The 14,651-nt window shown below is 36.9% G+C and overlaps 1 protein-coding gene across 2 annotated transcripts in view; it reads left to right on the forward strand.

Annotated features, from left to right (window-relative positions):
• Nucleotides 1-7,427, forward strand: part of tmtc3.L (transmembrane and tetratricopeptide repeat containing 3 L homeolog) — a 31,330-nt gene extending 23,903 nt beyond the window's left edge. For both annotated transcript variants that reach the window (XM_018252376.2, XM_018252378.2), the window contains exons 11-14: nucleotides 3,694-3,797; nucleotides 4,850-5,019; nucleotides 5,213-5,439; nucleotides 6,433-7,427. In XM_018252376.2, coding sequence (XP_018107865.1) covers nucleotides 3,694-3,797; nucleotides 4,850-5,019; nucleotides 5,213-5,439; nucleotides 6,433-7,277 — 1,346 coding nt within the window. In that variant the 3' untranslated portion in view covers nucleotides 7,278-7,427. The remainder of the gene's footprint in view (nucleotides 1-3,693; nucleotides 3,798-4,849; nucleotides 5,020-5,212; nucleotides 5,440-6,432) is intronic.
• The last annotated feature ends 7,224 nt before the right edge of the window (nucleotides 7,428-14,651 follow it).

A 14,651-nucleotide genomic window follows, 5' to 3' on the forward strand; every position in this document is an offset into this window, starting at 1 on the left:
TAAGTTTACCAAAGTATATGGCATTTAGAGGCCCCAAAATGAAGTTAGCACATACAAATTGTCCTGTGGGTAACTTCAGCTAATGAAAAATCAACACATTGACTGCATTTTTGTGGGGTAAAAACACAGAAATATATCTTTACCCCCCAACCCCATATATTTTTGGAAAGTACACATTCTACAGAATCTAAAATGGGTACCCATGCCTTTCTGCTCCAAACTACTGAGTCGCAAAGCTTTGCCAAATTTGGCGGTTTTGGTGAAATATCTGGAAATTGCCTCAAAGCTTCAACTTTCCAGCATCGTATTGTCCATGTATCATTACCAGCATAAAGCATCCTAAATATAAACATATGGGTCTACTAAACAGTTTGATGCCCAATGTGCATAGATATACCAAACTATGTGGCGCACAGAGACCCCCAAATGACAATATGTATAGACATTTTCACGGCTGACGCGCTGGCTGCTGCAATATAACCACCCGGTGTGTGTATTATGCGACATTAGACCACCTAACAGTACAGAGACCCCAGAAAACCATATATTTTCAGAAAGTACACATTCTGACGAATCCAATATGGGTAAATAAGTGTTTCTACTGCAAACTGCCAAACTGCAAAGCAATGCTGAACATAACGGTTTTTATCAAATTTCTGAAAATCGTCACAAAGCTTGAATTTTACCCCATTATATGCCCCACATTTCGTAACTTATCAGCATAAAACATCCTGAATATGAACGCCAGGGGTCTACTGAACACTTTGATGCCCAATATGCATAGATATACCAAACTATGTGGCGCACAGAGACCCCCAAATGACAATAGTGTATATACATTTTCACGGCTGACGCGCACTGGCTGCTGCAATATAAGCACCTGGTGTGTGTAATATGCGACATTAGACCCCCCTAACAGTACAGAGACCCCAGAAAACCATATATTTTCAGAAAGTACACATTCTGACGAATCCAATATGGGTAAATATGTGTTTCTACTGCAAACTGCCAAACTGCAAAGTACTGCTGAACGTAACGGTTTTTATCAAATTTCTGAAAATCGTCACGAAGCTTGAATTTTACCCCATTATATGTCCCACATTTCGTAAAGTATCCGCATAAACCATCCTAAATATGAACGACAGGTGTCTACTGAACACTTTCATGCCCAATATTCACAGATTTACCAAACTATGTGGCGCACAGAGACGCCCAATTGGATATATAGTAGATAAAATTTACAAGACATTACAAAATAATACAGAAAGTGTGAAATTCAAATAAAATTACTAAAATCCAATAAAACCACAAAAATCTATGCTTTTTTTTTCAGACTAGTGTAATCAGACATCAGAATTACAGTTTGAATATTATAGCTTGGCAAAATAGGTTTTACGGACAGAATAAAGCAAGCAACAGTTACGCAGCGCTGAAAATGCAATAAAATGGCTAACAATGCACCAAAATCCCTAAAATTTCCAAATAATCACCGAAATAACATACAAAAGGTATTGCACAGTACGGTTAGCGAATACGCTATTCGCAAAGGCAATAAAACATTTTTTTGAGCCAAAAACACAACAATGCAATATGAAAAAAAAAAAAAAAAAAGCTACACAACAGTGTATGTGTGTGCGCATGTGTACAATTGGTAAATTGCATGTTATGTGCATGTGTTTGTGTGTGCAAGTGTATGTACCCCCCCCAAGTGTGTGTGACCCCCCTGATCCCCCAAAAAATGTATGTGAGTGTGTGTAAGTGTAAATCTAAGCATGTATTAGTGTATAAAGTGTGTGTAAGTGTATTTTGTGTGTGTGTTACACTAACCTGGGGTGTGTAGCTGCAGATCTGTGTCCATGATGGCAGGAGGAGTGGAGAAGCAGGAGGGAGTCGCCAGATCCGTTGATCCGATGCGTGGGCGTCGCTGGAGGGACCCGGAAGTGCAGGCAGCAGCAGCAGCGCGCAGCCACGTGCGTCTGTTGCGTTTTTGGGGCCCCTGGACGATCGCGCCTCAGGAGCCCCTTTCCCACCCGCTCCGCTCGTTGCCTAGGGGGTTGTGAGCGAGCGGGGAAGGAGCGAGCAGCATTTAAAGCCGCTCCTGAGCTCCCCGCACGCTTATGCTGCAGAACGTAGAATCTACGTTCTGTGGCATTTCAAGATACTTTTCCACAGAACGTAGATTCTACGTTCTGTGGCACTTAAAGGGTTAAAGATCACGCAAGAGATGGAAAAACTGTTGTCATTAAAACTTGCTTAATTATGTTTCACATCCAGTACAGGTAGAACATAAACCTCTGTTTCATACAAAGTTACTTAATTAAGGACCCATACATCATACTTTGAGTTGATTTAATCAAACCATATTATTCAGTATGTGGTGTAAGGTAAAACAATACACTTACTACTTTTTTTCTGAAGGATAAAGTTTAAAATTACTTGAATAGGGCTTGACCTGAACATACATTTGTCTATTGTTTTGATCTGAATGGCTTTTCAGTGGACTATTGATTTGCTTTGATTGTGCTTATAAGGACTAGAAGTACAATCTGAATTGACATTCAATTTAAAATTTTGCCCTGTTGAGTGCAAGAAATAACAAAAAAGCATACATATTTTCTATGCAAATTTTTTATTATTAACTGCAAATCTACAGAAGTTGAGATTGCAAGAGAATCTGAAATGTGTTTGAGTTTGTATAATAATCCATATTTAACACCCTGGCATAAAAGTTAGATGATAACCTAATAATGCAGGCATATTTATTGTATATGTAGCCATGTACGAGCTGACCTAACACATTTTTTTTTTCATTTTGTATATGAATTGTATGCCTGTGTGTGGTTGCCATTTTAGCAAACTTACATTTCAGTTTTTTCTCTTCCAAAATAATCATACTTGTTGATCCCTTACAAATAGTTTTTCTATGAGTAACATGACAAGCATTTCATAATTACAGATTACTGCAAAGAAAAGTATCTTTTCTAAATGTCGCTCCAGTCCATAAGTGTCAAATATATGTGCTTAGCGTGTATTAGGTTTGTTGACAGGTGGGGTCCACATTCTATTTTAACTGTCAGGAAGTTTTTTCCAAATAACAGATATTGCTTTGAAGCTTTTGCAGATATTGAAATTGATGAAGCTTCTGTACATTTAAAAAAAAAATTTCCTTACTATGTTTTCTTAATGTACACCAGTGCAACTCACGAGAGAATATAGTAGGACGTAGGTATGCATTAGATTGCATAAGCTGCTGCAACTTGTTTGCTATTTTATTGAAATTACTTCCTTGAAAGAGTTATCCAGAAGTTTGTTTTAGGAATAGAGATGGAGTTATTTTTATCAAAGTTAGGTTTTTTCACTGGATTATTGCGACCCTGAGTTGCAGCATACTGTAACTTTATGGTTATGTTTTTGCAGGGTTTTCTCTTCTGAGAAGGCTGTTAAGCTGTAAATAATTATTTATAATATATACAATTGTACTTTTCACACTTACTACAGAATAAGTTATCAATAAGAAAACAAACTATATATCATTTTATTAAGGAAATGTAATCTCCTCTTTAGCCTAATGGCTCCCTCTTAGCTCATTATGAGTGCATTGTGTTCATTTAGAATTCCATAGGCCAAAATTTGATTTCAAGCTAAACCGTATATATGTTGCGTAATCTGCACCTTTTTGTTTTCTGCCATTAGATGATATTGGTGCCCACATGAATGTAGGAAGAACATATAAAAACTTGAACCGAAGTAAAGAAGCAGAGGAGTCCTATTTGATTGCTAAAGCACTAATGCCACAGGTGAATATATTGAATTAGATGCATATTAATGGTCTAAGCCAGCACCGTAAAAATATATTTAAGAGATAAATTATAAAATTACAAAAAAATCTATTTACTTTAAAGGAGTAGGAAAGTCCTTTTTTTCTTGGTTGTGCAGATCGCATTTACTTACCTGACACCATGGGCAGGTGCACATATCAGGAGAAAACTGCACCGGCCTGGGGTTATTCCAGCGAGTACCACGGATCGATTGTTTTCCTGTTTCTTCTTTCTTCAAATTTCCTGGGACAGATTCATGCACAGTAGAACGAAATAGCCGGCTTTTTTGTTAAAGTTTGGCTTTTCTACTGCGCAACCGCAAGAAGAAGGAAGATGATCACACCGTGGTGCTTGCTGTAATAACCCCGGGCCAGTGCAGTTTTCTCCTGATAGGAGCACCAGCTCGGGGTGTCCGGTAAATAAATGTGATCACTTGGGGGTCCTGTCTTTTGCACCCCAATGTATAAAAGGACTTACCTTCTCCTTTAATAAGATTGAGATCTGACAGCTATCTCCTCCCTCTTCCCCCACTCTTTTATCCTAAGGGACACAATGCATGTAAAACTGTTTCTGACTATACCCTTTCTGAAATAGGGCTGTTTAAGCAATGCTAATATTAGGACTTTTTAGAAATCAGATTGGTGAACTTGGTGGACTCTATACAATATATAATTGGATAGCGTTGCCCAACTTGGTTTACTAAGTCTAAAAGGCTGTATTTCATATACAAGCTGTTGCATTATAATTCTTTTGAGAGCCTCCATTTGGTCATAAAATGTAGCAACTCCCATTTATAAGCATTAATACAAATATGCAGTACAAGCATCAATGCCTTACAGAGAGAAGTTAGCCGTCCCCGCTCACATTTGCGTTCAAAAGGGGACAAACAAAATGCATATATCGGCTGTTCTTTGCTAAGCTTCTGAGACTCCACAAATAAAAGTACAGAGCCTCTAAGGCACTGCAAGACTAAAGTTTAAGTTCATCGCATAAATAGGAGTATTGGAAATGTATACCTTTTTCCCCAACAGGTCATACCAGGAAAGAAATATGCAGCACGAGTGGCTCCTAATCACCTCAATGTATATATAAATCTCGCAAACTTAATACGTGCAAATGAATCCCGGCTGGAAGAAGCAGATCAGTTGTACAGACAGGCGATAAGCATGAGACCAGATTTCAAACAAGCTTATATAAGCAGGTGAGAAGTGTTATGTGTTCATAAGATAATTTTATTGTATAAATTAGACTTGGGGAACAATTTATTACAGATAGATCATCTTTATCAAAAGGTAATAATATGATCATAGTGATCCAAATCCCAGCACAGTTTTGTACCACTTAAATTTAAACTTGATCCAATAACTTTATTAAAAATATGTATTTCATTGCAGGGGAGAACTACTGTTAAAAATGAACAAACCACTAGAAGCCAAAGAGGCCTACGTTAAAGCTTTAGAGCTGGATAGGATGAATGCAGACTTGTGGTACAACCTTGCAATTGTTTACATTGAATTGAAAGATCCATCAGAGGCCTTGAGGAACTTTAACCAAGCTCTGGAGTTAAGTCCCCGGCACAAGCTTGCCCTTTTCAACTCTGCTTTGCTTATGCAGGAGTCAGGTATGTTACTTTTTTGTGTTTTTTTTTCCAAGAATTGTCAATTGGCTTGTAATTGGCTTGCAAATACAGTATGCAGCTTTAGTGAATCTCAGCAATACAATTTTATTCATTCCCTTAGCCATCCACACGTGTCAGTCCCTTGGCTTTTCCTAACTTTAGCCCTAATTCTTCAGCCAAGTGTGTCACATTTTTACTGCTTCTAAACATTTATAAACCCACCATCATTTTGCTATGGGAATCACTGTTTAAAATGCAATATCTTTTAGAGAATGGAAAATTGGTGAAAACTGCAAGATTCCAAATCAAATTTTAAGAGTTTTGTGGCCTTTGCATTAATTGGCACAGTTTGATAAAACATTAAGTCTTATACTTAATACTAAAAGTTACCTTTAGGGTGAACTACCACATATATGTTCCTTATTAAATGTGATTGATGCTAACCTATCCTTTGCATACAATGATTGTAATTTGTCAAATAAATTGATAACAATCATTCCATAGACATCATATATCACCTGATGGAAAACCATGCATTTAATATTCAAGGAATAAAAATATTTAAGGTAACTCTGTTGATGTAAAAAGAAACACATTTTTGGTTAACTGCAAATCTCCAGAAGTCAAGGTTACACAATAATCTGACATTTGTTTGTATAATAATACAAGAATAACCAATAAACTTAATAGTGCATTGGTATATGTTGTATATGTAGCCATCTGCTGGTGGGTGTGCGTGTGTGTTTTTCCAAATAACAGATATTGCTTTGAAGCTTTTGCAGATATTAAAATTGAAGGAGATTCTGTATATTTTAAAGTTTTTTTCCCCTTACTATTTTTTCCTACGGTACACCAGTGCAACTCAAGAGTGAATATAGTAGGAAGTATGTGCGCATTCGATGGCATAAGCTGCTGCAATTTGTGACCCTATACCTTAGTACAGTTTAGTTTTGCTGTTGATCTAACTATACACTCCTGCCCCTATTATATTTGTAGGCAGTGCAAGACTTCGTCCTGAGGCTAAAAGAAGACTTCTAACCTATGTCGAAGAAGAGCCCCATGATGCAAATGGCTACTTTAATTTGGGAATGCTTGCAATGGATGAAAAAAAAGATACTGAAGCAGAAGTATGGATGAAGAAAGCAATACAGTTACACCAGGGCTTCAGAAGTGCTCTCTTCAATCTTGCCCTGCTTTACTCCCAGACATCAAGGGAACTGGAGGCACTTCCAGTGCTAGATGAGCTCCTGCGCTTCTATCCAGACCACACCAAGGGACTGATCCTAAAAGGTGACATTCTTATGAACCAAAAGAAGGACATTAAAGGAGCCAAAAAATGCTTTGAAAAAATAGTAGAGATGGATCCTAATAATGTTCAAGGAAAGCACAATCTTTGTGTGGTTTATTTTGAAGAAAGAGATTTAATAAAAGCTGAAAAGTGCCTTGTAGAAACATTGGCTTTAGCACCACACGAGGAGTATATTCAACGCCATTTAAGTATTGTCCGTGGGAAAATAATGGCCCTAAATACTGCTGGGCTGTCTGTTCCTCCAAAAGAGGGTGCTCTGACATTTCCAGAACAAGAAAAAAAACAAGCCGAGGAAAAGGGTAGTAAAAAAAAAACTCCTATCAAAAAACTAGAAGATGAAAAAAATGTACCAAAAGCAAATTCTCCATCAAGAAGCAAAACCAGGCATGTGAAATCAAAACCCCAACACGAAAAAAATATTGACAAAGAAGGACAACAAAAGTCTACAAAAGAAATCAAAGAAATTGAAAACAAAAGAGTAGCTGCTTTGAAGAGATTAGAGGAGATTGAACGTATATTAAGCGGAGAATAACTTGTGCAAGACCATTCAAACTTAATGGACTGGGGAGTTTAGGCACTTTTAAGATATGGACATGAGGGGACTGTGTACATCTGGATTTTATACATGAAAATAAATTGAGCGAAGCAAAGTAACTGCTTTGCTATGCCTACTCTGTAAAGACTCTGTTTTATACTATTGAACATGAACAGACCATGCACTTGTGTTTACTATTGAACATGAATTCATTCTCATTTTTGATACAGTATATCATTGAAGAACACTATTTTCTTTATCCTGTGTTAAAACTTGCCACTTGAAATCAGAACTTGAAAATCCTTTCTACTGAAGTGTTTTTTTTGCGGGAGTTGACTTGTTAATAGGGCACATGCGTAAAAATAAACCTGCAAGAGTTGGAAAGTGTCAACAGACCTATAAGTTACAAATTCCTATTTATTTATTTATTTGAGCATAAGGAAAATAACATTTGATGTAGATTGTCTCCTGCCGATAAAAGCATTCCTGCAAATATCATTGCACTGTTAGTGCCTAGGAAAGTTCTGTGCTTTTTTGGGGGGTCCATATATAACTCCTAAATCGAAACTGATCAGTAACGGAAAGGACAAATTTATATTTTCATTTTAATCTTGTACACTATAGCATAATTGAATTATTGGAGACAGGGCCGGATTTACATAGTGGCACCCCTAGGCCCACTCCCTTTCGTCGCCCCTGTCCCCTCCAGGGTGACAAGAGCAATGGGGATTGGCGCATGGGAAATTTAAAAAATGATTGTATCTCCGGCGCATCCCCAGTGTTTTTGAACCAATGTGGGTGTGGTTGGCCATCATGCCGCCCCCCTAAAATCCTGCTGCCCTAGGCCCGGGCCTAGGTGGCCTTTCCACAAATCCGGGCCTGATTGGAGAATTGCACAACATGCTATGGAAAATGGTTTTCTCTGCAGTTGAAACTTAAAACTGTTCAATATGTGATATCTTTTGCAAAGGTGTCCATCTGGGGCAACATACACAAGTATATTTATATATTAACATACAGTTTATTCAGTTTAAATACAGTTACGGGACCTGTTATTCAGAATGTTCAGAATGGGACCTGAGATTTTTCCAGCCGGAGAAATAGAAATTTCCGTAATTTGGATCTTCATATCTTAGTCTTCTAGAAAATCATGTAAACATTAAATAAACCCAATAGGCTGGTTTTGTTTCCAATAAGGATTAATCATACATTCGTTTGGCTGAGGTACAAGGTATTATTTTATTATTACAGAGAAATAGGAGATTATTTTTAAAAATGTGGTTAAATGGAGTCTATGGGAGCTGGTTTTCCCGTAATTCGGGGCTGGATAACGGATCCCATACCTGTACCAACAAAATATGCACTTCAACTCTGGATACGTAGCCAGGTTCCCATACTCTCCATCATACATATAACATAACGTGTTACATATAATATTGTGTTAGTCACATATGTGTACATTTGTCATTTTGTCTATAAATACACATTTCATTAGTTTACAGGAATATATTGTCCATTGTAATAGATAGACACACTCATTGCAGGTATAGAATCCAATATCCAGAATGCTTGGAACTTGGTATTTTCCAGATAAGGAATCTTTTTAGAATTGCACCATAAGTCTTCTAATACAGTTTAACATTAAAAAACCTAAAAAGATTATTTTGCCATGAACAGTAACTTATCTAGCATTGTTAATTAACATTTTTTGGACAAGAATTTGTTGAACAAATAAAAAACAACTCAAGTTTCAAGGTCAAAATACTAAATAAAAAAAATTAATTATTACTTCTGGGACACAAGCAAAATGAAAAGATGTATTTAGAGCAGTGTATTATACATTATGAACAGTATTCGTTGACAGAGTTAACATGTTTCTTCCCATTTATTGACTAAGTCAGAAGTAGTGTACACTTCTAGCAGTTGGTCATACAAAAGGAGTAGTACTTACGTATGTAGGCATAGCACTAGGACTCCATCCTTTTAAAGCTGTTTCTAAGCAGGTTAGCTGTACATTTATATCTAAAGGTGGCCATACACTGAAAGATCTGCTTATTTGGCAAGGTCACACAATGAGTGGGTCTTTCCGCAATATACCCACCTTGAGGTGGGCTATATCGGGTCGATCTGATCTTTTGGCATTTGGGCCTAACAATCAGATTACAATGTTGGGGATATAGGCCTTCTCAGGGAGGATCGCATCAACAAGTCCATGCAGTCCTCGCCCTAATGGGACTTTCAAACTTGCTCAGTCAACAGATGGACGATTTTCGCCCAGATATCGGTCGGGTTGGCTGACTTTGTCTGCCAAATTTTATCGGCCCATGTGTGTTCACCATAACAAAAATAGAGAAATTTGGTATAATGTATGTGAAAGAATATCGAAAGCAGGAAGGAGCCGGCAGGTTACCTGGGTCATCCATCTTTAACATATTTTATGCAGAGGCAAATTAGGGATTGACCAATTGGAGGTGAAGGATATATAAATAATGTATATTGTCATGAAAAAATATCCACGATGGCAGCCAAGTGATGTTAAACATATAGCTAGTCATAGCAGAGCTACTGATTATGTCACTTCTAGGCCAGATGTGGGGTAATGATGGAAGCACTACCTTTTTTTATTTTGTTTTTAAGAAGAAGAGAAAGATAAGGGCAGAAGAAAAGTGTGGGTCTGAGTGCAGGCTAGAGGATGGTGTATATTTTAAAAGGGGAAAACTGTAACTGTGTGTTATGCCATAGTGGATGTTTAATGCATTTGTCTTTTGTACAAAGCTTGTTGCTTTGTATCATTTATTGATTTCTGCCTAACTTTTTTGCCAACTGCAAGAAATACATTGAGGTTATAAGTCACGGACAGATTTAACCTAGTCTAACTGGCTGATTTCTGTAAGAGTGCAATATTTGCAAGACAATGACAAACTGCATGGTTGAGTTGTTTGAAAAAGCTAGGCTGCGAAAACACAATAAGTCATTCTAGCTCAAAACATTTTATCAGTAATAAGCCTATTTGTGAAAAATAATTAATTGGTGTCAGTTACCCTTAACGTTTTTTATTTTATTTTATTAAAAATACCTTCAAAAAGTATTTCATCTAAAGGAATTACTGAGATCCAAATGGCAAAATACTGAAATGGAGCAGGGACATAAAAGGAAAATCATTATGAGCAGTGAAGCAAGAGCACTATTGTTAGCTCATGAAGTATGCTTGAGAATTAGAGTTTTAATAAAAATACGCTAGGTTCTCCCTTCTCTTTTTCACATCGAAATGTTCTTGAATGTTGGTAGCGTCTGAAAGGGCCCATGGCACAGGCAAAAAAAACACTCCATGTATTATGACTTGTAGAATCTTTTGAAGAATATTGTGCTGTCATTGTTTGTAGCAGTTTACTAGGTCTAGAACTTGGCTCTTGGCTGTACCAGCTTTAGCCTAGCGATAGGCCAAGTGCAGCTGCAGTGGTCTCCAGAAACCTAATGGGCCCTTCTAATTATGTCACCAAACCTCTCTCTATTGGTGACCACATACTGTCCCGTTCTGCCCAAAATCCTGTTCATGCTTACTCAGCCGCCTCCCTGCTGTTACTACCTAACTGTGGCATAACAGCAGCTTTTGGGCTTGCCGGGAAAGGAAGGGGTTAGGGTGAACTGTGGGTGGAGTTGTAGCATCGGAGCTAGGGCAGTTCAGGGGGAAGGTATAATTAAAGAGTTCATGCTTTAAAAAAATACTATTTTAATTTACGAGTATTAACAGTGCAATTTGCATTAAATATAAAGTAAAATTATATTTAAAGAATTCGGCTTTTATTGCCTCAGAATGCTGTATTGAGGGCTAAACCACATGATTGACTTGGTACATTCACAAAGCTTTTTACTGTTTTTCCCTTTGTTTATCCTCTAATACTATTTGTTAGCCATGTTGTGTGCCTCACAGGAAATAATTGCAAGCACTGTAGTTTTACTCTATGGTTTACGATTAAAGCTGCAGATTTCATATTTATATTTTTATGGACACACTTTCAAGGTGGCAAGAGTTCTGTAATACTTGATTAATGTAATTCTGTATGTCTGACTTTTTTTTTTTTTTTTACATTAAATATTATACAAATGAAATTGTGTCAATGCAGGTGCTTATGTAGAAGTGACATGTTATCATGGTAACCATTCAGATAATTATATTCCCAGAGGTTTTTTCCCACTAGTAGGAACATCATAACAATAAGGGGCCAATTCACTAAGGGTTGAATATCGAGGGTTAATTAACCCTCGATATTCGACTAGGAATTAAAATCCTTCGACTTCGAATATCGAAGTCAAAGGATTTAGCGCAGATAGTTCGATCGAAGGATAATTCCTTCGATCGAACGATAAAATCCTTTGAATCGAACGATTAGAAGGATTTTAATCCAACAATCGAAGGAATATCCTTCGATCAAAAAAAGTTAGGCAAGCCTATGGGGACCTTCCCCATAGGCTAACATTGACTTCGGTAGCTTTTAGATGGCGAACTAGGGGGTCGAAGTTTTTTAAAGAGACAGTACTTCGACTATCGAATGGTCGAATAGTCGAACGATTTTTACTTCGAATCCTTCGATTCGAAGTTGTGGTCGAAGTAGCCCAAATAAAACTTCGAAATTCAAAGTTTTTTACCTTCGAATCCTTCACTCGAAGTTTGTGAATCGGCCCCTAAGAGTGGAACAGATAATGCTATAAGGTAAGTGCGAGTAGCCCATTTTTGGTGATAATTAGATGGAGAGGACCAGGATTTGTTTATTGAATATTTTAGCTCTTTATATTTACAGGCATATGATCTATTATTTACAATGTTTGTGACCTGGGGTTTTTCTGTAATTTATTTCTCCCTCTGTTAAAAAAATCTTTTTAACTTTAAATAAACCCGATAGGATTGTTTTGCCACCAATATGGATTCAGGCAGCTTGGTTACCATCAAGTCCAAGCTGCTGTATTTTTTTATTTTATTACAGAGAAAAATGCAATTTTTAAATATTATTTTCTTAAAATGGAGTCTATGAGAGATGGACCTCCTGTAAAGTGAAGGTTTATGAATAACGGGCACCTGGCATATGTTAATAATATTGGCAAATAGACAGATCCTAGAGTCTAAGAAAGGATTGTAAAGTAAAGTTAAATGTAGATGACATCAATTACTAAAATATACACGATTAATCAAATGCTATTTTAATGCAGGCTGTTTTTTGCTTTCTGAAACTGCTATTAACAAAGTGGAGCAAGCATTTAGTAGCTTAAGGCACAAAATGTCTCAATGTCCTTTATATAGTGAATAAACTACCCCTCTATTGTAAAATATAAGGATATTAGAAGTCACAGAGGAGTTCCATGACATAATATCAAAGGCTATTGTGATACTAAGCTCTATAGTTAGTATAGGTATGGATATATAGAATTTAATTAAAAGTAGGGAGGGGTATGTGTGTATGGATGCTGGGTTTTCATTTGGAGGGGTTGAACTTGATGGACTTTGTCTTTTTTTCAACCCAATTTAACTATGTAACTATATATAAAAGTTTTTATATAAAAACTATATATAAAAACACAAGAGTGCTTTTATACAGGTCATGGAACTCCGAGGTGACCTCTAAGATCCTCATATTTTCCAACAAGGGGTACTTTATTATAATACACAAGTTTTAGTGAGTCATGTGACAAAAATTACATCACTACTCAGTTTATAACTGATGACCTCACTAGTCAGCGTTTATATTAATATAAATGTATATATAAGTGCAGAGGACCTCTTGCATTTGAAAGAATTTGGTGGTCACAGCCTCATTGCACCCCTGCCTAATGGTTTAAAATTAAATGGTGAGCACACCTTTACCTTTTTTCATTCACTGCTGCAACAACACGAGGCGCTGGTAGCAGGGCTCCATTCCTCTAGGAGGAAACCAAAAGAAGGGCTACATTCCACATATGACATAGATGCTTATGCACTTGTGTAATGGGCAGTGTTATATGAAACCATTATACATCAGCAGAGCTCACATGACACACAAATCACTAGTGAGGCCATTCTATTTTGCCCCATTCTTCCCACAAGGAAAGGCAGGCTCCACATACCATACTTAATATGGACATCTAATATAAAGGACGCATATTACATACAGATTCGCTAGATTTCTACAGTATCAAAAAAGCTTCACTTTTGTTTGAGTTGTAAATCTGAAACATTCTTTTCCTCTTTATAGCAGTTTTAGTATGTTAGACTAGGCTGCACCTGCATAATATTTGCACTGTAATGGACGTAGAAGACTATTATCCTTACTTGTGAATGTAATGAAAGTGAGTAAATAAAGCTGCCACATTGGCAGATTAAATGATCCCAGTTCCACATGGTTGGGTGCATTTACACTGAAGAATGCTTGTTTTTTTAGGTGTTCGAAAATGAATACATTGAAAGTTCTTTAATCTTTTAAAAGAAGTACAAGATAAAAGAGCTGGAGTTAATAATCAACCTTTGCTGTTATTCTGCATATTTGTTAAGTGAAAAATATCACACACAGAAATATGCAAGGACTGGCATTAAGCTAGTACAAGACAACTGGAAAATGCTAAAAAAAAACAAAATGAAGTGAGAAAAACAGAGGCTACTTTTTGAAGGAAAATAGCTGACTGCACTGAGGGCTCTCTTGGTTCTCAAATTTGTTGTGGCCCTATACCTCCTCTAGAAGATACATTGCTTGAGAGAGATGAAACATGTTCCATTAAAGGGGTTACAGTTACATAGTTAAATTGGGTTTAAAAAATAGATCTTAGTTCATAAATTTCAACCCCTCCAAACCACATATATAGACACTTATACAGACCTATCTATTCTTTCACATATATAAACTATACATACCAGTATCTATACTAACAAACTATAGATCTAGATATCACTGTAGCCTTGTTTCTATGGGGATAAAGATCCCCCTTCCCAACCTTAACAGCCTTTCCTCATAGTTCCATTCCTTTTACCCGTCTGGTTGCACAACTCTACACTCTCTCCAGCTCTTTAATAACCTTCTTAGAGACCGGACTCCAAAACTGCACTGCATACCCAAGGTGAGGCCCTACCAGAGATCAATAAACAGGCAAAATTATATTTTCATCCCTTGGTTTAATGATCTTTTTATACAAGGCAGTTCTTTATTTGCTTTGAATGACACTGCCATCACATAAACATTTAATGGAGGTTGCTCCACCCAAAAGTTGCTGCCCACCTAGATATTTCCACCGATAGATAAACATATGATACCCCCATGCCTCGTGTCATTAACATGAATGAAATCTGCCATTCACCACTTGTGACAGGTGGTTATTAACCCAGAAAACTGAAAAATGTATTGGCCTTAA

This window comes from Xenopus laevis, chromosome 3L (assembly GCF_017654675.1).
Source record: "Xenopus laevis strain J_2021 chromosome 3L, Xenopus_laevis_v10.1, whole genome shotgun sequence".
In the NCBI taxonomy this organism is placed as follows: Eukaryota; Metazoa; Chordata; class Amphibia; order Anura; family Pipidae; genus Xenopus; species Xenopus laevis.